At 41.7% G+C, this 22,181-nt stretch overlaps 1 protein-coding gene across 1 annotated transcript; it reads right to left on the bottom strand.

Moving 5' to 3' along the window:
* Positions 1 to 309: 309 nt before the first annotated feature.
* Positions 310 to 22,021, bottom strand: CASP3 (caspase 3). The gene is made up of 7 exons (XM_070460086.1): positions 21,934 to 22,021; positions 10,322 to 10,390; positions 8,779 to 8,903; positions 4,885 to 5,013; positions 4,397 to 4,572; positions 3,932 to 4,052; positions 310 to 2,643 (listed from the first exon to the last, which is right to left on the bottom strand). Exons 2-7 carry the CDS (start codon positions 10,372 to 10,374, stop codon positions 2,420 to 2,422), a joined length of 828 nt encoding a protein of 275 aa, XP_070316187.1. The 5' UTR covers positions 10,375 to 10,390; positions 21,934 to 22,021; the 3' UTR covers positions 310 to 2,419.
* Between the last annotated feature and the right edge of the window lie 160 nt (positions 22,022 to 22,181).

Below are 22,181 nucleotides of genomic sequence, written 5' to 3'. Positions count from 1 at the left end.
TGCTGCTCCCCATTCTTCAAAGCAAGGAAACAAACAAAAATATGGTCATATTTAGGGGCTGTGGTTTGTGAGAACTTAGTATCCTTCCTGGCATCATGTAATTTTAGAAAACAGGGCCTTCTGAGAGGGGCCTAGAGGGAACAGGAAGGCTCCTTATCCTATTTGGTAAGTTACCACCATCTCAAAGTGTTTGATTAAACAGTCCCGTTGCATCGTGGTTGGTCCTCCCAAATCAAGCTCTTGATTAAAAATATTTTAACTTCAATTAGCAGCACATCGGAAACAATAACAGAAACTTGAACACATCGGTCATTTTAAATTAAACTTTGTATTTGGAAATAGAAATGCATAATAACACACTTTTAAAAAAATTGTCACATAGGAACATATCTTCCGATCCCACAGCATGCTTCATTTACTCAGAAAAAGTTACAGACACAATCAAAACAAAGAGCTTTCATTCGTAAATGTGAGTGCCTTTGTTTAGCACAAGAAGGCTCACGGGAAACGTCAGACTGAAAACCAGTGGGTTAGTGACACAGAAGGTTCTGAGCAAGGAGGCTCAGAACCTCCCTGGTCTGCGTCCCATCTCGGGCCTTCAGTTTCCCTGGGCGCCAAAGGAGAGTAGACTGGATGACTGCTAAAGTCCTGGGTGCCCTGGTCCTTTCATTTCAGAGAAAAGTATACAATCACAACTGTACCATTCTCCCTTGATTGTAAACATCAACAGAATAAAAGTTAACATGCTCAGAAATTTTACTGCCAAGAGTGCTATGATTTTTTTTCCCCACCTTCTGCAAAGGATAGATGAGGGTCCAGACCATCAGGCCACATTCACTGCTTACACTGGAAAATGAGGAAATGCTAATGAAATTGCTTTTATGGGCTGACATTCAGGGATGGCAGAAAAGGACGTTCTGGAATGAATTCAGGACTTGTTCTTCAGGAGTACTGTAGCTCCTGGACAAAGTTCAGTGGCCAGGTGCACACTTGGGCACATCCATGCCCACACACAGCAAAGGTGACTGAGACCGTGTTAACCATGAAGGGGAAAGAGAAATCTTAAGAGTTTTCCCCAAACACTCAAAGCCTCTTGTAAACCATACTCAGGTACTTAAGCATTAATTTACACAATTCCGGATAAGCTGAAAACTGCAGATCTTCTCCCCGCCAGCGTCAAGTAAGAAGTGGACTGATATTCAGAGGTAGTGATGTCAAGTCTATTTTATAAAATGGGCTATCTGCAGAAAGGCAGATAAGAGTTCGCTTTAACATCCAATTAAAAGCCATCATTTGAAATAAAAATTAGAGGGCTAGGATTTTTATGATGACTCTTACCATCTTTGGAAAATTTCCAGTTCAGAAGTTTAATTTGATTCACTTTCTTGGAGCTTCCACACACACCCGCAGCTGTGAAGAATCTAGCCTGCATTTTTTTCCTGAAGCTGTAATCTATGGCTCTGACCCCACAGAGGCTGTGCAGTGTCCCTGGTCAGGCTCAAGCCGTCTTCTAATTATGGAGTGCCCAACTGACTGGCTGACTCTTTCTTCCTTATACCTCACTGTTTATTCTTTAAGTTGTGTTTTAGTACGTATGTCCCTATAGAATTTCTTTAATTCACGCTCTTACCAGTGTGATCGAGGTCTGAGGTTTTGACAGAAGAGACTTTAGATATTCTGCAGGTATGCGAGGCCCAGCAGCTGGTCGAAGAGTTGCATTTCAGCACCTTATAGTCCTCAATCTGTCTCCCTTTATGATTCCTGCATTTACCCTCAAGGGTCAACTTAGTTTTCTCATACCTTCCCAAGTAAAACATTTAGTTCTTTTTCAATGCTAAAACATGATTTTTTTTTAAAACAACAAAGACATGCTCAGCATAAATATCACAAAACCATGAGCTCAAATAGGTGATGTAAAAATACCATTGTCTTAAGATCAAGGTCTTCAAGGCTTAGACGACACGTATGTACCACCAAGTTCTAGTATACATCGTTCCATATCATCATTGCTGGTGTTTGACAAAAACCATCACATGTTCTCTGATACAGTGGCATACCCACATCACTGAAATACACTACTGCAGTGTTTAACTTTTTCCATCATTGCTTGAAAATGTGTAGCATAGCATCGGCGCTAAACCTTGCTAATTAAGAGAAGTGCTAATTTACAGTCATTTTCTTCTCATAATGATTTCCACGATCCATTTTTATTTCATCTTCATTAAACTCAGTCTCAACTACCCAATTGTGTTTGAGGTAGCTGCATAGTAGTTTTATTGCTAGGAAGTCAGCATGTTTCAAAGTTATCACCTGGGTCATTAGGTTAGCTTTTGAAGTGAGAGGAAAATATAGTACCAGTTACACCGTTTGCTCACCTGGCACACAAATTAAAAACAAAAATCATCTGTGTCTTTAGTGATTAGAAATACAGATCTTTTGTGAGCATAGACACAATACACGGAATCTGTTTCTTTGCATGAAAAGTAGAATCAGTGGAGAAGGACTCATATTCTATCGCTACCTTTCGGTTAACCCGAGTAAGAATGTGCATGAGCTCGTGGTCGCGAGCGTGCTTTTTCAGCATCTCACAAAGAGCCTGGATGAACCAGGATCCATACTTTGAGTTTCGCCAGGAAAAGTAACCTATAGGGCAAAATATAACAGATAGTTGATGTCAGCTGATTTAATCAATTGTGACATATTCATGAAGGTAAAAACAACATAAACATGCATAGGTATTATTACCATAAAAAGGAAAATATACCATAACTTTGGTTCCAGGGGAAAACAAAACAAAAAAACCAAGTAGGTGTTGTCTATATAGCTCTGCTTTTGACAAGGAAAACAACTGCAGGCTAACTGCACCACTGAGTGAGAATTCTACTTCCTGGGCTTCCCTTCCAATAGGGAAGAACGGGTTTGTAGGCAGGAAATGCAAAAGCAAAGAAATAAAAAAGGATCATTATAAGTAGCATGGTGATGCAGTGAGATGATTGGCTTATCCAAGAAACAACCTGCTTATGTATGCACACATATTTGAGGGTCTTAAATTTGTCTGCAGGGCATCAGAATGGTGTATAACAGACATAGTATAGCACATTCAGAAGTCAGAAAGGGGAAAGAGTGTATTTATTGTTCTTTTCCCAGATAAACGAGTGGATTCATTGCTGTGTTTTTGGCCACGCTGAGTGGCTTGGGGGACCTAATTCCTGGACTGGGGAATGGAACCGGGGCCCACAGTAGTGAAAGCACCAAGTCTTAACCACTGGACTACCGAGAAGTCCCTGGATCCATTGCTTTTAATCTGAACTGGAAAGATGCCTGGGGGTTAAAATAAATCATATCGACTATATTTAAAAATGTAATACTGTTTAAAAATATGTTGGCCCTGTATTTCCAAACTTCCCAAACACACCCTGAGTTAGTTGTACGAGTAAACAAGTACATGATCAATATATATTAATTTTTATGATGACAAGTGCACACACGCATAACGTGTAATACAACCATAGACAAAGCGGAGGTTGATAACCTAGTCATAAATCATTTCTAACCTTCTTCCCATTCCACTTCTACCCACTCATATGCTATTCATGTTTATACTTTCAGTTTCCTATCTCCCAAAGAATTCCTGGAAAACACACCTCTCTCCTGTTTCAGGAAGTGGGCGAAGCTCTGAGTCGGCCTGAATTATCATATGGTTTCCATGTGTCGTCAAATTCATGAATGACACTGTGTAAGCCTGCTTTCTTACACGGGCGCACTTTCTAGTCAAACTGGGCTAAAGACAACTTTTGGAGACTTCTCTGTGGTTAGGGTACCCTAAAATCAGACACAGTGGCTTTTTACGGATACCAAAATCCCTACAGCTTTTGGAACACACTCTTCATTGTTTGAAATGTACATATTTCAGTATTTGTACGTTTCTTACCAGGTGCTGTAGAATATGCGTACAAGAAGTCTGCCTCAACCGGGATTTTCTGACAGGCCATGTCATCCTCAGCACCACTGTCTGTCTCGATGCCACAGTCCAGTTCTGTGCCTCGGCAGGCCTGGAGGTTAGAAAATAAACACCTATTTAAAAATCAGAAAAAAAGAAAAGAAACATTTATTGGGAAAAAGAAATGTGTGTACATGCATAAATGTGTAACTTATTCCTAAGAAATGCAAAGGCTCTGTAAAAACTGATGTTAATTATTCAGAATCATTTTGCTAGAAGTCTAAAAATTAAAGTTTATGTTATGTCTCCTAAGTGGTGGTTTAAATAAATAAAAAAGTAGCAATAGTTTAGTAGCTTCAAGAAAAAAAATTTTTTTAAATCCTTTGGATAATCCACAATGGAGTAAATTAATCCCTAATGAAGCCTCAATAACCAAATCACTCAGTTATCTATTACCTGAATAATGAAAAGTTTGGGCTTTCCAGTTAGACTTCTGCAATAGTCCCCTCTGAAGAAACTTGCTAATTTTTTCAAACTGACGGGTCCATTTGTTCCAAAAATGATTCCTTCTTCACCATGGCTTAGAAGTACGCAAATAAAACTGCTCCTTCTGCTATGGTCTTCTTTAGAAACTGGAAAAACATTTACAGACAAAAAAACCAGTGCAATTTTATTCAACAATTTCATACATACTGTATGGGAGTAAGATGAAGAAATTTGAGAACCGAACTAAGAGATTGTGTAAACCCAGCTTGGGGCAGAGCAACTCATCTCAGACTACTATAGGGAGTTGGTATGAATAACTTGTTTTACTTACATAAAATGTATAGAGTAGGGCTGTGTACAGTTTAGTTTCACAATTCTCATGCTTTACTTTCATATAGGTTAGAGCTAGACTGTATATACATTGGACAGTGAAGTTCATTCCTTTCATTATTTCTTACCGTTGCTCATTAATTCCAACATTTCTTTACATGTAAGATCATTTTTAATCCTGACTTCATATTTCAAGTTCATGAAGGTTTCCATGATGTTTGCTGCATCCACGTCTGTACCAGATCGACATTCCATGCCTTGAACAGAAAGTTACTTTTAATTGCATGAAAAAAAAAGATAAACTGCTTTGAAATAAACTATTCAGGAATCCACACAATCCACAAGAAACTCTTCCTTTCAAATGCTAAGCAAATTCAATATTCTGACAGAGGTGACACAAAGTTTCTTTTATTTCTTCGCATACAAGACACTTCACTATATAATCTGTTATCCGTGTTACAGTCACAAAGATGCTTTTCACAGCTGCTTAGGTAGTGAAAAACAAATGACTTAAATGCCTAAAAAGAGGTTTGGTTCAATAAATTACAATTCAATTATAATATGGGATACTATGTTGCCACTGAAATTTTATAGACAAAATTTTGCCATAGGAAAATGGTCACTGTTATTAAAAAAAAAAAAGAGTAGAAAATAAAAGGATCCTACTTTTAAGAAAAAATTATACACACACACATAAACATACACAAACACAGACACATCACCATACATAGACATATATATTAACACATATCTCACACACTCAGAGGAACTATTTCTTTGATTCTTAAGTTTTCAACAATTCTAAGATAAATCAGCAGTTTCATCATATCTTTTCAGGGGAAACAAAAAAAACCCCCCAACAAACCACTAGGCCACATCAACACTGTTCAAAAGCCTCTAAGCTTTCCAACCATTATGAAACCATGATCACGACCGGCTTCATTTGCAGAGATGTGGGACCCACAGCACAGACGAGTCCAGGAGAACTCGAACAAGGCACTGTAGCTGCTGCGTGGCCTGTATGCTTTCCTCACCCCTTTAGAGCGCCTTCCACATGAATGTTGGACTGACAACAATGCCCTCAGATTTAAAAATCTAAGTGTTAGGCATAGCAGGGGGAAGGCACCCAGAACTGAGTAAACTTAACACATATGAATAAAAAAAAAAAACTAGATGTATCCAGCTCCAAATTATTGTTGATTGTCTCTGAGTGGTGTGATTATGAATGATTTAAATTTTTTTCTTTTGCTAATCTGTAATTTCTGAAACTTAGCGCCATGTGTTATTTTTACAAAATTAGAAGTTCATCAAGGTTTTGACATTGGAAAAGGCAGGGAACACCACGCACTCGTGTGACAAAGCAAGTAAATTCTGGCCCTGGTTTGTGAGCTACTTAGTAGTTGAACAGAAAACACCAGGCTGTCTCAGAGATGGTTTTGAGAACCCGACCTTCAAATTTCAAAGCAGAAAAGGAGCTCACTGTAAAGGTAAAGTCAGACTATGGGCCAAAGTAGTTTGGGGAGAGAGTAGAACAACATGCCCCACCCCCTTTAAAGATAAGCAAGTACTCAGGCTGTTGTTGTTTAGTTGCGTTGTGATCCCATGGACTGTGGCCGGCCAGGCTCCTTTGTCCATGGGATTCTCCAGGCAAGAATACTGGAGTGGGTTGCCATTTCCTTCTCCAGGGCATCTTTCTGACACAGGGATCAAACCCATGTCTCCCGCATTGGCAGGTGGATTGACTACTACTCAGCTGCCTGGGAAATTTGGGCTGTAATGTATACACGATGAACATAACTAACAATGCTGTACGTTATACATGAAAATTGTTAAGAGAGTAAATCCTAAAAGATCTTATCACAAAGAAAAAACTTTTTTCTATTTCTTTAATTTTATAAGATGATGGCTTTTTAATTATATGAGATGATGGCTGTTCACTAAGCTTATTACGGTGATCATTTCATGATGCATGGAAGTCCAGTCATGCCACACACCTTAAATTTATGCAGTGCTGTGTGTCAATTATATCTCAATAAAACTGGAAGAAAAAAACAAAACCCCAATAAGTTCAACAATGTAGAATTCTGTGGGAAGAGGGCATTATAATTAGCAACTTGAGGCAGAGTACCTAAGGTTGAAGGTGGTCTCTCAACTTAGAGCCAAAAGCAATATAAACGGGCCAGTTTTAGACACTCATTTTCAACTACGCTTTCCTTATTCCTTATAATGAATCTAACACACAATCCTGCTTACTTTTCCAGTGTAATTTTACTTCTTTCCCTTTTCACCAGTATTATGATAGATAGCCTCCTAAAGTGAATTAGGAGATTCTAATTTCTTTAATTAAAATTCTAATATGATTAATATGCCAATTCAGAGTTAATCACGATACCAATTTAAAAGTGAAAAAATGAAGGAACAGCCAAAGTGTTGATTCATATGGTAAATTACGCAAGTCAAGTGAACACTATATTTCGGGAATGGGACATTATATAATCATTACAATAGCAGATATGAAAATTATACAACAACACAAAAAATGCTTACATTACATTAAATGGAATATGCAGGAATATTGCTTACATGTTATGGGTAAATTTAACTTTGAAAGGAACTGTTAAGGAAAACTTACAAGTAATATGGTAGGATGTTAATTAGCATTTTTAGGATCATGAAGGATTTTATTTTTCATATACTCTTAAAAAAAAGAAAAAAACCTCTGAAATATACTATTAGATTCAAGCCAGACATGCACAGGGATGGAGAAGTGGTTCTGGGGATCAGGCTATTGTGACCCTAAGAGCAATTTCTATAGAGCGGTTGAGGCAGTGGAAACATGAAGCCAAGTTTAGAACACGTGTTTCCAAGACTTAGGGAAGGAGACAAAAATCAGATCAAAGCTTAAGGGGCAGCAGGCTTATAAAAAATAAGGTCTCTTTAAGGTGGGGAGTCTGTCTTCTTTCCAGGGGGAGAGGACAAAGTCAACAGAACACATGAAGGCCCAGGAGGTGAAGGGGTGCAGGGATGGATTCCCAGCTCCGGCTGGAGGTCGGGCGCACCAAGGCCGAGAGGTCCAGCTACTAAATCACCTGTGGGACTCTGTGCAAGGAATCTTCACCCTTCCGTAACTAATGGCCGTTACTTTTCAGGGTTGCTAGGAGAATTAAAGATTTCTGTGAGGTGCCTCATGCAGTTCCTGGAAAGGAAGAATACTTCTCCTTACGATTTGGTGAGATCCTTCCGTTAACATGAAAGAGGGAGCAGGAAGATAAAGAAGTAAGTCAGGCCTGGGACTTCCCTGGTGGTCTCCTATTGCTACTGCTACGTTGCTGCAGTCATGTCCGACTCTGTGCGACCCCACAGCCGGCAGCCCACCAGGCTCCTCTGTCCCTGGGATTCTCCAGGCAAGAATCCTGGAGTGGGTTGCCATTTCCTTCTCCAGTGCATGCATGCATGCTAAGTCGCTTCAGTCGTGTCCAACTCTGTGTGACCCTATGGACAGCAGCCCTCCAGGCTCCTCTGTCCACGGAATTCTCTAGGCTAGACTACTGGAGTGGGTGGCCATTTCCTTCACCCCCTGCCGGTGGTCTAAGAATCTGCACGAGGGTTCAATCCCTGGCTGGAAAGATCCCACATGTCACGGGGCAGCTAAGCCCTGTGGGCCATAACTACTGAAGCCCGCATGCTCCACATGCCCCTGCGAGTTGCAATTAGAGAAAGCCCTAACGCAGCAATGAAGACACAGCACAGCCAAAAAGAAAAATAAATTAAAAAAAAATAGAGAGAGGTCAGGGCAGAGGAGGTCAACATACAGAAAGAAGAGGGAGAGATTTTGATCATACAAAGATTTAAGAGTTCATGTTGAATTGAAGGACTTGTAGGATCCTGGCTCTGTTTTTACTTTATGGCTATTCTATGTCATTAGTTTATTAATCAATAACATGAATTCTGCTTTTTTATACTATACTAAATGTAAATGGTACAAATACTTGTAAAGGCTTAAAAACTATCACGATACATACCAGTATCTTTCTGGAAGTTCTTATTATTAATTATTATACATACACCCCTTTCAGGATAATCCATTTTGTATCTCTCTTCCAAGGATATTCCAGAGTCCATTGATTTGCTTCCATGTAAGATCTTTCTGTTTGGAAATCAGACAACAGTTTACGAAGAGAGAAGTGACCAATACTGCTATTCACATGAACACAAACTTCTCTAATGCATAAGAACAGTTAACATTTGTTGAATATAAGTGCCGGGTTGTGTGCAACAGGCTTTCTCCTCCCTAAAATTTCATAAAAACCCACTTCACAGATAAGGAAGTGATTACTAAGAGGCTAACAGTTATGCAGACCCTGTGTAAGACACAAGACTGAAAGCATCTGTTGAACTACAGGGTTCGTGCTTTTAATTTCTATATTGTTTTCCTTTACATTTTATTAAAAATTCACTAAGTACATTTTATACTTAGCCACCTAATCCAGCTGCTGAAAGTGGCCCAGGACAGTATGTAAATTAAATGGGGGGTGGCTAGTTTTCAATAAAACTTGATCGAAACAGTCTACAAGCCTGACCCCCTGACCTGGCCAGGAAAGAATAACCAAACACTAATACCTATTGTTCACGTACCCATACACTCACCCTAGGAGTATTTCACATTATATGCAATTTTTAAAAAAATTGTTGCAAAAAGCCTAAAGTAGTAAATTACGCTCTGTATGATAGGAAAAGGTAGGAAAATGTGTCAATAACTTTAAAAGGGGTTTTTTAAAAAGGCAAAAGAAAACCACCAAAAAGCCCTCTAAAATGAGATTGCATTTCAATAGTTTAAATTCTAGGCAAATTCCTTTGCTAAACAAATACTGCAAAAACCTTTATTAGTAATCTAGTAATAGCTCTGCTATAACAGTACTGTTTAGTACTAAAATTAATTTATAATTCCCTAGGTGGCCCAGAACAATAATACTGTACCTCAGAAAGAAACTTTTAGAATTAAATGTACCACAAGAGATCCCAAAGGGATAATAACAGACATGGATTAAATTAAGAGTGTTTATCTTTTCCCTTTCTCCATCTATTGGTTATTGAAGTATTAATAAGCAAAATATTCCAAAAAGAAAGACTGGGAAGGAAACAAAAAAGGGGGAAAGATAATCTATAACCAGGCAATTATTCCCCAGACTGAGAACTCGCATTTTACCTTAGCCTTAAAACTCATAAACAGGAGGCCAAAACCCCCAAAACAAAACCTCTTATCCTGCGGAGATTCGAGAAGGTGCAACTGCCTATCCAGGGTCATCCTGCTACTAGGGCGGGGTCTCCAACCACAGGTCAGGCCCCCTCCAACCTCCCCATATTCTATCCAAGTTTTATTTTAAGGAGATTCAGAGAGGATAATTTAGCATGCGTACAGTCACACAGCTGTCACATGAGGTAAGAAGTCATCTGGGCCTCTCTGGTTTGAAAGCCCCAATTCTTTTTGCTTCCTCAGAGTTTGCTGTATCATACTACACACACCCACCCTCCTCTGCTGGTATGAGATTCCTTTTAAATACTCACGTCTCTGAAGTTTTGATGGATTTTGAATCCACTGAATTTTCAGTGTTCTCCATAGATATTATTTATTTACTAGAATATAAAGAAAATAGATATTAATCAAAATCAGTCATTCTAAGATCACGGCATTATATTAATTATGCCAATGATTATTTCTCTAAATAAATGTGCTATATGGACATTTTCACATTAGCGGTACCATCACTCCCCCAGCTTCACCTCTGCTGTGCAAGGTTTTTTTGAGTCAAACCTCAGAACAACAATCTTTTATAAAGGTGCATACAACATAGCCCCTTTCTCTCTTTCCTTTTTAACTGAGTTATGAAATGCACGCAGAGCACAGATACATGTGCAGCCTGATACAGTTTTACATTTGGCTGCTCCCCTAGATCAAGATACAGATCGCAGCTCGTTTCTACTGCAACAGATCCCGTCATTGCTTAAGAGCTGCCTTCCAGCTCAACAGAGTTAAAAGAAAGCCTGAAAACTTCCCAATGCAATGGTATACCTCACATAACACAATTTTATGATGTTTAGATTCCCAAGAGATTCAGTGCCATAAGTTCTAAACCTCCACAAAACCTTTACTCTTCAACTAGACATGAGAACCCCACTTTCTCATTTAAGGTGGTTGACTGGCTTGAGGAAACCTGGAAGTAAAAACTACAGTTCCTGCATCCATTCTTCCATCAGGTAATTCTGCTCACCTTCCACAGTGAATGAGTCCTTCTAGTTAAAGCAGCTACCACTTATTGACCCTTTATTACACAGCAGGTGCTGTGCCAGGCATCTTATCTTTTATCTTCCCAACATCCCGAAAAGTCAGGAAACCCAGCCCCTAGTGATGAAATGACTTCATCTGCAGCCACAGAGCTAATGATGGTGGTCTCCTTCCCTCTCCCGCTGGCTGCCTTGGAAGAAGCCAGTCTCTCACTATTTGTCTGGAGTTCTGCCAGGTATTCTCTGGTTTTCCAAAAACAAAAGGTACTTCCTATGACTATCAATCTGCCTCCCTAAATAAAGCATAGAGGAAAACAGGGACAACAACCTTTCTCCAGCCTCTAGAAGCCCTGCCTATCTCAAAATTCCAATCTAAACAGAACTTTTAACCTTACTCTTATGCTAAAATCAGAAATCTTAAAAGAATACATACCCCATCAACAAGATTCCCACGTAGGGAGGGAGCTTAGGACTAGAATTGAACAGTGCATATAGGTAATTAAGAGTCTGGAACTCAGGGAGAGAGCAGGGCTGGAGACAAACTGGGGCACCCTGACAACGAAAGGGTTACTAGAGGAAGCAGGGCCAGCCAGAGACTCAAGAGTGGACAAGAGATGGGAGGACATCAGGTAACTGGGGTGTACCAAAGCATGTAGAAGTCTTTCAATGAGCATTTGATCATTACAAATCTTGCTAAAAGTCCAGTTCAGATGAGGGACAGAAGACCATTAGCTTAGGCAAGAAAGTCATGGGGACAGTAGAGATTGTCAAGAAAAATTGTCCGAGACTTAGAAATAGGCAAAACAAATTACTGGATATTATTTTCGGGTTCAGTTCAGTTCAGTTCAGCCACTCAGTCGTGTCTGACTCTTTGCAATCCCATGAACTGCAGCACGCCAGGCCTCCCTGTCCATCACCAACTCCCGGAATCTACCCAAACCCATGTCCATTGAGTTGGGGATGCCATCCAACCATCTCATCCTCTGTCGTCCCCTTCTCCTGCCCTCAATCTTTTCCAGCATCAGGGTGGTGCTGGGCATAATCGTCAGAGAAAGCTCAGGGATTATCTGACTTTATAGGGTTTTTTTCCTTAAGATTTTAATTTTTTTTTAATTTGAGTATAAGTGATTTACAGTGTTGTGCTAGTTTCAGGTATAGAGCAAAGAGAATCAATTATACATATCCACATATCCACTGTTTTTTAGATTCTTTTCCTATATAGGTTATCACAGAATATTGAATAGAGTTCCCTGTGCTATATAATAGGTCCTTATTAGTTATCTATTTTATATATAGCAGTGTGTACATATGGAGAAGGCAATGGCGGCCCACTCCAGTACTCTTGCCCGGAGAATTCCATGGATGGAGGAGCCTGGTAGGCTACAGTCCATGGGGTCGCAAAGAGTCGGACACGACTGAGCGACTTCAACAATAGTGTGTATATAGGGTTTCCCCAGTGGCTCAGCGGGTCAAGAAGCTGCCTGCAATGCAGCAGACACAAGAGACGTGGGTTTGATCCCTGGGTCAGGAATATCTCCTGGAGGAAGAGGAAATGGCAACCCAGTCCAGCATTCTGCCTGAAAAATCCCATGGACAAAGAAGCCTGGTGGGCTACCTTCCAAAGGGTTGCAAAGAGTCGGACGTGACTGAGAGGCTAAGTACAGTGCATGTCAAGCCCGATCCCCTAATTTACCCTTCCCGCCCCCGCCCTTTACCCCTGGTAATCATAAGTTTCGTTTTCTACGTCTGTAACTCCGCCTCTGTTTTGTAGATAAGTTCATTTGTACACGGTGTCCTCTTTCGACTGACCTCCTGACTAGGCTATTTTACAACTTGTAGGAAGTTAAGCCACAAGAAAGGGAAGCCGTGCAAATGACTCTTATTGACAGCAGTGAAAATAAATTTTGTCTTGAAATGATGTAACTAATTTTCAACTTGCAGAAAAGATGACCCTCTCAAATAACACTTTACTGTCCTACAGGATATTAACCAGTTTCCCTTCTACTAGCAAATGCATTTCATTATATCCAACCATTTACATCTATGTTTGTTGTTCAAAGTCTCCTTTGAACTGGTCTTATCCTACTAGTTCTATTATCAGTTAATTGAATAAGATATTTGACATGTATTTTATATTTACACAGCATCCAAGTTTTATACCTTTTGAAAATTATACTTTAAAAGGATCAATGTTGCTGCAGTGGGTTGAGGAGACAATGGGAAAAGAAAAAATGAATAAACACGAGTAAGTCAACATAGTTTTACTGTGAAGGGGCAAGGAGGGGGGATGATAGCTGAAGTGGGGCCAGAAGTAGAGGACACTTCTTGTTTGTCTTGGTTTTAAAGATGAGCCATCTAAGTCATTTTATGCTGATGAGAATCATCCATAGAAAGTGAGAAATTAATAAGGCACCAGGAGAAAAAGAACACAGTTCTTGAAGGAATGAGAGAGTCTGTGAATCTAGTTCACATATGGAGAGAGAAGTATTGGCCTCAGATAAGAACAAGAACACCTATGACAAACCTAGACAGCATATTAAAAAGCAGAGACATCACTTTCCTACAAATGTCCGTCTAGTCAAAGCTATTTCCAGTAGTCATGTACGGTTATGAGAGTTGGACCATAAAGAAGGCTGAGCACCAAAGAATTGATGCTTTTGAACTCCGGTGCTAGAGAAGACTTTTGAGAGTCCCTTGGACTGCAAGGAGATCCAACCAGTCCATCCTAAAGGAAATCAGTCCAGAATATTCACTGGAAGGACTGATGCTGAAGCTGAAGCTCCAATCCTTTAGCCACCTGATGCAAAGAGCTGACTCACTGGAAAAGGCCCTGATGCTGGGAAAGATTGAGGGCAGGAGGAGAAGCAGATGACAAAGGATGAGATGGTTGGATGGCATCACCAACTCAACGGACATGAGTTTGGGCAAACTCTGGGAGAGAGTGAAGGACAGGGATGCCTGGTGTGCTGCAGTCCATGGGGTCACAAAGAACTGGACATGACGTGGCGACTAAACAATAAGAACAAGTGAGGGCTCATCCACTGTCATGCAAGGAAGACAAACTATGTGGCACAAAGTATGAAGGCTGGTAAACTGGATGCAAGGAGGATGAGGCACTTCTTGTGAGATCACATCCATTTGTTCTTTATTTAGAAAACTTTGAGACAAAACCCCCCAAATGTCTATCTATCCCTTCATGTGTACTTATCCATGCATTTTACCAAGTAATACAAAAACTAACCATGCATACATCTGGCACAGGTGTATGAGACAGGTGTTCCCAGACTCAAGTGGAAGGGACACAAATTGGTATTACCTCCTGAGGACGTGTTGGCAACATGTCCTGCCATGTCTCAACAGAAGCCTTAAAGTCTGCTCTAGGAAACTTACAGTGCTAAGAATGCAGCCTAAGGATGCAAAGACTTCCAGCTCAACACAGTTTAAAACAAAACCTCTCGCTGGCCCTACTTCCTCTAGTAACCCTAATCTGGAGACTAGGGAGAGGAGAGAAGGGGAACGATATGCACTACTCATCAAAATATTGAGAATTTGGACAGAGAAATAGTGAAGCCATGATGTAGCCAATACACTGATTATATAGCATCTTTACCTTTTAACCTGTTTATTAACAGTAACTATCTCTGGGTGATGGGATTACTGGCAACTTATTTACCTTCAATATTTTTGCATTTTTTCTACATCTGCATTTTTAAAAAGTTAGGAAATCTTTTATAAAAGATTATTTTATAAAATAATATCTTTCAACAGTGGTGGACTGTACCAACCAGTACTGTGCTAGCCAATTTCAACTTTCAGCCCTGTTTCGAAAGCAATAATAGGGGTAGGTTACTAGTATGAAAGTCCCATGGACAGAGGAGCCGGGGAGGCTACAGTCCAAAGGGGTCACAAAGGGTTGAACATGCCTGAGCAGTGAACATGCACAAACATGCACTCTTCTGAAAGCAACAACACTTCCTTGACTGCTGTAGACCACGTCCCAGTCTGTCTTTCTCTGTTTCTTCCATATGTACAATAAATGTGTATTATTAGGTACAGAGAAATCTCAGACTTCCTCGAACCAGAAATATGGAGGCCAACTTGCCTCAGTGCACCTCAAAATAATTATCTACCCATGGTTGAAAAATAAAAGTTTTGGTTAATTTGATTAATTGAGAGAATAGTACAGGGTAGCTAACAATTGTGGAAATGTAGGCAGATACATAACAAATGGTTTATTGATATTATATTGTAATCCATGAGAAAATAGTATTATCTATATTTCAAGACTTTCCAGCCAGTCTGTGGAAAATCCAGAGTGAAAACACAGTGGAATGGGAACACAAGACTTAATAAAGATCATTTCTGAAGGGGGACCCAGAGCTCCTGCCAGAGTCTTTCTGGCTCCAGGGTTTTGCCTCAAACTGGCCCTTTGAGTAAGTTTGCCAAATGTGGGGTATGCTGTATTTCAGGAACCCCTAAATGCTGCTACGTTCCATCAATGATCAAGGCCTTAAGTTCTTTTTACCAGATACTTCTGCAAAGAGCACAGTGATTATTGGACTGAAACACTAACTTCTAACAATTTTTTATTTCTTGCCATTAATAGAGCTCTGGGATAAAGCAATTCTATCCTTGTGACTGGTAACAGGAGGTTTAGATTTACATAGCGGCCAGCTTTCCAGAGTTTTAAAATATAGTTGTCTCTTGAACAACAGGGGTTTGAACGGGACAGGTCCACTTACACATGGATTTTTTAAAATAGCAAATCTACAGCATTACACCATCCAAGGTTGGCTGAAATTCACGGACATGGAACTGTGGATATGAAGTGCCTGCTATAAATTATACACTCAGATTTTCAGTTGTGGGGAGGGTCCCTTCTGTTGTTCAACGGTCAACTGTGTTTGGCTTCTTGGTTCACACCATGGTTAAGATTTCATCTAAATATAAGGTGACTTTCAAGTAATAACTTCCTTTTCATACATTTAATCAACTTTCTTTAACCAAATTATTCTTAAAAGTTAAAAAAGTTTCAGCTAGATTAGCCTTAATATAAGTAACTGAAGTTAATAATTTCTAAAATTAGACATCAGAGACAATTTTGTTTCAATAAGATATTTGATGGCTGAAAGAAAAAAAAAAAAAGCACCTGAATTCTTTTAGAATAGGATTTTTCTATTTGATAAGGATTTCTCAGGAACAAATACTATAAGGTATTATTTTGTTCCCTTTATTATTCATAGACTATTGAAAATTTATATAATGGTAAGTAAAATCCTCACTGCATCAGACATTTGCTTTCTGCCTGTCACCATCTGCTTTTCCCACATGAAAGCATCTAATCCACTCTTGGGAGCAGAGCTTTGGGTTCTGCAGAACCAAAAGGGTTAAACTCAGCATGACCTCATCTCCATTAGCGAATGCCTGGCTGAATATGTTATTCTAGGTGTGGTGATCTCATCTCAGAAGGATAAAAAAAATTGTCCCCCAAGGGGGGAAAATGGCCTGTATGATGACAAGGAGTTTCAGTTCTTAGAACACTGTCATTTGACAAAATATAAATAGAAAAAATATAGAATGGGGCTTAAAAATACATTGTAGCACAGCAATGGACTTAACACTAATTGCCTCTTACTGTACTGAATATATAAATCTTCCCATCAATTCAGGGTGCTCATGATAAATTTCTGAACACATTTTGGGTCCCAGGGAAGTTCTAAGATAGACCAGTTGCTATCAGGTGGCAGCCTGGAACCTGACTCTTATAATCAAGTCTCTGAATTCCTAGATCCATTTAACACTTGCCAACGAAGCTATAAGAGCCAGATGATTCAAAAAGTTAAAGGTACTTCCAACGATGCTTTGAGGCATAGTGATTTCCGTTTTTTATAGTTCAGCTGACTGAGGCTTACAACAGATAAGTAACTTAGGACTCTGTCCTAACTAGGATCTGTCAGCTTCCCTCACTTCTACATGACTGAGTACTACCTAGGAGGAGTAATGCTATCACTAATTTCAAGGAAGGAAACAAATGCATAACCTAGAAATACTGAGACAGAAAGCGTAAATAACATGATAGAATCTGACTGCAGGGACAATGAAATACTATAAAGTACACTTTCTCTAATTCATGAAGAAAACAGAAATGATGGTTATGGTGTTTTGGGGGCCACTGGCTAATTTACTTCCAAAAGTAAAATTACAAAATATGAATAACTTTCATGTTAAGCATCAAGCAGTTTTTTCTATATCTCTGCTTGTCTCTAAAGGAAAGGTGAAGCCTTTTCTCTATGATTTCTGGGGAGTTTATTCAGTCCTTCTTCAGTATCTGTGGAGGATTCATTCCAGGATACCCACCTTCCCTTCATTCCCCACCCCGCCCTTGCCGCCCCATACCAAAATCTACATATGCTCACATCCCTTCAAGTACAATGGTGCAGGAGAGCTGGCACTCCATATATGGTTACAGATTCTGCAGACAAGACAGGTGGCCGGTACTTTGGCCAAGGAACTTGAAAAACATCGGGATTACATTTATTAGCAACGAGAGAGGGCAAATGCTGAAGGACTGATGCTGAAGCTCCAATGCTTTGGCCACCTGATGCAAAGAGCTGACTCACTGGAAAAGACCCTGATGCTGGGAAAGACTGAAGGCAGGAGGAGAGGGGACAACAGAGGATGAGATGGCTGGATGGCATCACCGACTCAATGGACATGGGTTTGACTAAACTCCGGGAGTTGGTGATGGACCGGGAGGCCTAGCGTGCTGCAGTCCACGGGGTCACAAAGAGTCGGATAGGACTGAGTGACTGAATCGAACTGAGAGAGGACAAAGATCTCAAAAGCACCATGTTTCTAGATTTGGTAAGTGAAAGAGAAACCAGATTTTCTTTTTTTCACAATAGTTTGGATAAGTGGAGATTTTCGCTGTGACATCCTAGAGCTTTTACAGAAATAATTTCCTAACTGGTCCCTGCATTTCTTTGGGAAGAATCACCAAACTGGATACTGTCATTTGGCCTGGTGAAGTCAGATTGTTAATATTTATTTTGTAATAAAGGAGGAAAGTCACACATGGCAAGTAAAGTTAAATACAGAAGAAACGAAGTTGTACCACACAAACACAGCCATCCTTTCCTTTTCTCTGGAAAGGCCCATACCACCAGGAAGACAGACAGGAGGGCTCCCCACTGCTGGAAGCCACAAGCCAGAACGGACACATGCTTACTGGGTGCCAAGGGCCTGCGTCCCCTCACCTGACGCCCTGTCCTAAGATGGTATCCTTGAAAGGGCAGAAGAAGAAATGGGAAGTCCTTGCTGACCTGAGTATTATGAAATTAACCTAGAATGAAGGCTCTGGGATGCCTTCTATAAAAATTACAGATAACCTTTAAGACCTCCTCCCTCCCACTAAGAATCACTCCTCTGTAGATTCAGTTCAGTTTTACAACCACCTGCCAGAGAAGGTCTGAAACTGCGAAAAGCCAGGGTCAGTGGTGTTGATTCATTTGTGCTGGGACAACTGACTGAACACCAACTGTGTATGGAGGGGTCATAAGCCCTGAGTGTTTGAAGTAATGGAGAATAAGATCTATCCCTGTGTGTGACCTGCCCCGAAGCTCACTATATTCAGAAGTGGCTCAACAAGACAGGTGCGGATGTACAGGACAAAAGAGAGAACTTTATCATGCGTGCTTGCTCAGCTGTGTCTGACTCTTTGCGCCTCCGTGGACTGTAGCCAGCCAGGCTCCTCTGTCCACGGGACTGTCCAGGCAAGAATACTGCAGTGGGCTGCCATTTCCTCCTCCAGGGGATCTTCCTGACTCAGGGAACTAACCTGTATCTCCCACATTGGGAGGTGGATCCTTTACCACTGAGCCACCGGGGGAGCTGTATCTTACTCCACTCTAATGCAGATACTCTGAAAGCAATTTGAAGAACGAAATAGGTGGAGAATTAATAACATTACATAGAGATTTACAGAGCATTGTCACAGACATTATCTCATTTTATTCTCATAATAACCCTGCAAGGTATGTATATTAACTGCTGCCTGATTTATGGATGAACTAGGAAAGTGTTGCCTTTGGGAAGTGGCCTCAGGTTCTATGACAGCCAAGTACCTATCCCCCTCCATTTTATTTGGATTTGTTACAAGTGTACACAACAGTATCTAAGAGTCTAAGTACTCTACAACTTTCAGATCCAAACACCAGTGCTTCCATCTCTGAGGCAGAGACTAAAGAACTCACACTAGACACCAAAACTGACCTAATGCCATTCACAGAAAGACCGGTTTTTAGCATCAGAAGGGGCTGAAGCAGTAGGAAGTTGTGTTAAATTAGGTGTGAAAGCAAAACAGTGAAGCAGCATTGTAATTATCTCTATCAGACGTCAGTCTCTTAAAATCAATTATAACTGCTTCTATCAGATTACAGTCTCTTAAAATGCAAGGAGGCTAGGCTTCTTTTCTCATGATTGCGAAAGCAAATCTGACATAACTAGATGTTTCTTTTCTTTCTTACTGGGAATAGGTTTTATTGCTACACTCCAACTAACTGTTCATACCTTCATTCATTAAAACACATTCTAACTTTCAAAAGCCTTCATTGCAAAAGAGCAAAGCAAAATCAAAGCTCAAACAGCAGGTTGGGGTAGGGATGGTTTAAGCTTTTACATTTCATTCTTAGAGATCACGTAACTAACATATTCAAAGTGGCAGAGTGTATTTTGACACAGGCAGGTCTATGCAGCTTGCTTGGCACTATCCTGCATACACACACTGTTAGAGAAACTCCTGTATTTCACCTCTACCATTCCTTTCTAGTATGCATCATTTAATTATAATTTGCTAAGTAACCTTAGAATACATCTATTTTTTTTTTCTAGATAGGGCATAATTATAAAAAAAAAAAAGCATAATATTGTAGTATTGGCATTCATTTGTACCAGGCCCTGGATATGAAGAAAGACAAGGAACAAGATAACAAGCCAGAGTTCCACATGGAATTTGCTCAGGAGCTAATAGAGAACGTAAAAAGCAACTGCAAAGGATATGACTTTTTCCTTTTAGGACCAGGCAGATGCAAAAGGAATACAGAATACTTAACCTTGAAATGTTGAATCAGAACATAAGCATCAATAGGAGTTTCTCAAGGAAAGGTGTGGTGATGGGAAGACAGAAGGAATGCAAGACTGTTCGAGGAAGAAAATAGTTGCTATTGAGATCAGCATGCTGTGCAGAATGTGACAGATAAGGCAGAGAGTGGACCAAGGAGCTAACCTGTGCTTGACTTTGTTAACTGTTAAGGGACTGGATCTATCCTTCGGGCAAAGGAACAGCTTTCTGGATTTTTATTTTGTAAGATTTCTCAGAGACTGGAGAGGGGTAGAGGACATGGACATAATGGAGGCCAATGAGGAGGCTCCTATAGCCAGGTGAGCACTTAGGGTGGCTTGCATCTGAGATGGAGAGAAAAGGCCAGATCCAGTGGATTTCAGGAGGTCTAAGAGGCTTGGCAGCTAACTGGAGAAGCCAGGAGAGTTAGCTGAGAAGGTTGGTTCCTAGTTTTTTGGCGTGGGAGCCACATACTGAGAACTGGGCAAGAGGCTGCTGCCTTGGGAAGTAAGGTTTGACAGCAGACCCACTGGAAACAAGAGTGACTAAGGAACTCTTTTTCAACTTGGGCTAAGGGGATTTCACATGGGCTTCCTTCCTTAAGTGATTCAGACGTTTAAAGAGCCTGCGATGCAGGAGACCTGGGAATTTCACAGCCTAAGGGATTTGGGCCAGGAAAAATAGTCAGCAGCATGAGCTAGAAGGATTCATGTAAGCCTTCAGCTCTGAAAATGAAGAGGAGTTTAATACTTGAAACTGGGACTTCCCAAGTGGCTAAGTGGTAGAGAATTCGCCTGCCAATATAGGAGAGGCAGGTTCCATCCCTGGGTCGGGAAGATCTCTTGGAGGAGGAAATGGCAACCCACTCCAGTGTTCTTGCCTGGAGAATCCCCTAGATCAAGGAGCTTGGCGGGCTATACAGTTCATGGGGTCACAAAGAGTCGGACGCACTTGAAACCACCTCTTTGAAAAGCAGAGTCAACCATCTCAACCTGAAAAAAAATCTAGACAAAGGCAGCAGAGACCAAACCCTCACCTGAAACCTAACTTATCCTAACCTGAGGATAAGTCCCGAGGGCCAAAGCCTCGAAAACAGCGCCAGCCAGGCTCCTGCCCTCAGGTCATCTTGTCTCCGCTCTCATCTTCCTCACCCCCTTTCCTATTCAAATTTCAGCCTGCGAGTTCCTCTGCCTCCCGCTCCCGGGTCCCACCTCCTACCACTTGGCCTCGGCGCTCTCGCCTGGCCTCCCCGCGCCTCTCCTCCCCCAGCTCAGCCACCCGGGTCAAGCCTCCTGCTACCAGGCTTCAGCGTCCCGACCGGGTCTCCCGACCCTCCCCCCACCTCCCATTCTCGGCAAGGCCACCTGTCCCCCGGGCTCGGCGTCTGCGGCCAGGTCTCCGCTCCCCAGCCTCCCGCTGTCCGGCCGGTCTCCCGTCACCCAGCCTCTAGATCCTCGGCTCAATCTCGGTCCCCCAGGGCTCGGCTCCTGCAGCCGGATCACCGTCCCCCGGCCCAGCCTCCAGTCCCCCGCCCCGGCCCGGAGTGTCTGCTTCTGCGGGCTTCAGCGCTAGTTCCCGCCCTCGCTGTCGTGGCTAAACAAAGGATCCGTCGCCGGATCGTGCCAGTATCCTCTGTCTCTTCCTCGGGGTAGCTGCAGGCCGGTGCAGATCCCCAGGGCAGGCGCTGGGCTTGGGGGCGGGAGGTGGTGGTGGAGGGAACCAGCCCAGGACTGACGGCGCGGCACCTGGAGGACGGCACCTGGAGGACATCACTCACCGTTCCGCCACCTAGCTACAGCTCTGCAGGACTCCACTCCTGGTCTGCTTCCGCCGCAGCCGCGCTCAGAGATGAGCTTCAGGGTAGACCCCGCCCTCGGCCCCGCCCCTCGCCCGCCCCTCTGTTTTGAGGGCTCAGTTCAGCGTCGACACGTCCATCAGACCCCGACTCGCTCCTCCCCGCGCCCCGCCCGCCCGCGAACCCCGCTCCCTTACAGGCCCCGCCCCGCCCACCCTGGAACCCCGCCC

This window comes from Odocoileus virginianus, chromosome 32 (assembly GCF_023699985.2).
Source record: "Odocoileus virginianus isolate 20LAN1187 ecotype Illinois chromosome 32, Ovbor_1.2, whole genome shotgun sequence".
Taxonomy (NCBI): domain Eukaryota; kingdom Metazoa; phylum Chordata; class Mammalia; order Artiodactyla; family Cervidae; genus Odocoileus; species Odocoileus virginianus.
This window is presented reverse-complemented; position numbering and strand designations above follow the sequence as displayed.

Bases quoted from the DNA above. Each gene is read 5' to 3' on its own strand.
- CASP3 (XM_070460086.1), bottom strand. From the start codon at position 10,374: ATGGAGAACACTGAAAATTCAGTGGATTCAAAATCCATCAAAACTTCA. The intron at 5,014-8,778 runs GTATGTATCGTG...TTTCTGTTCAAG, and splicing joins GAACTTCCAGAAAGATACTG to GCATGGAATGTCGATCTGGT. The intron at 4,053-4,396 runs GTAATAGATAAC...TCTAACCTCCAG, and splicing joins CCAAACTTTTCATTATTCAG to GCCTGCCGAGGCACAGAACT.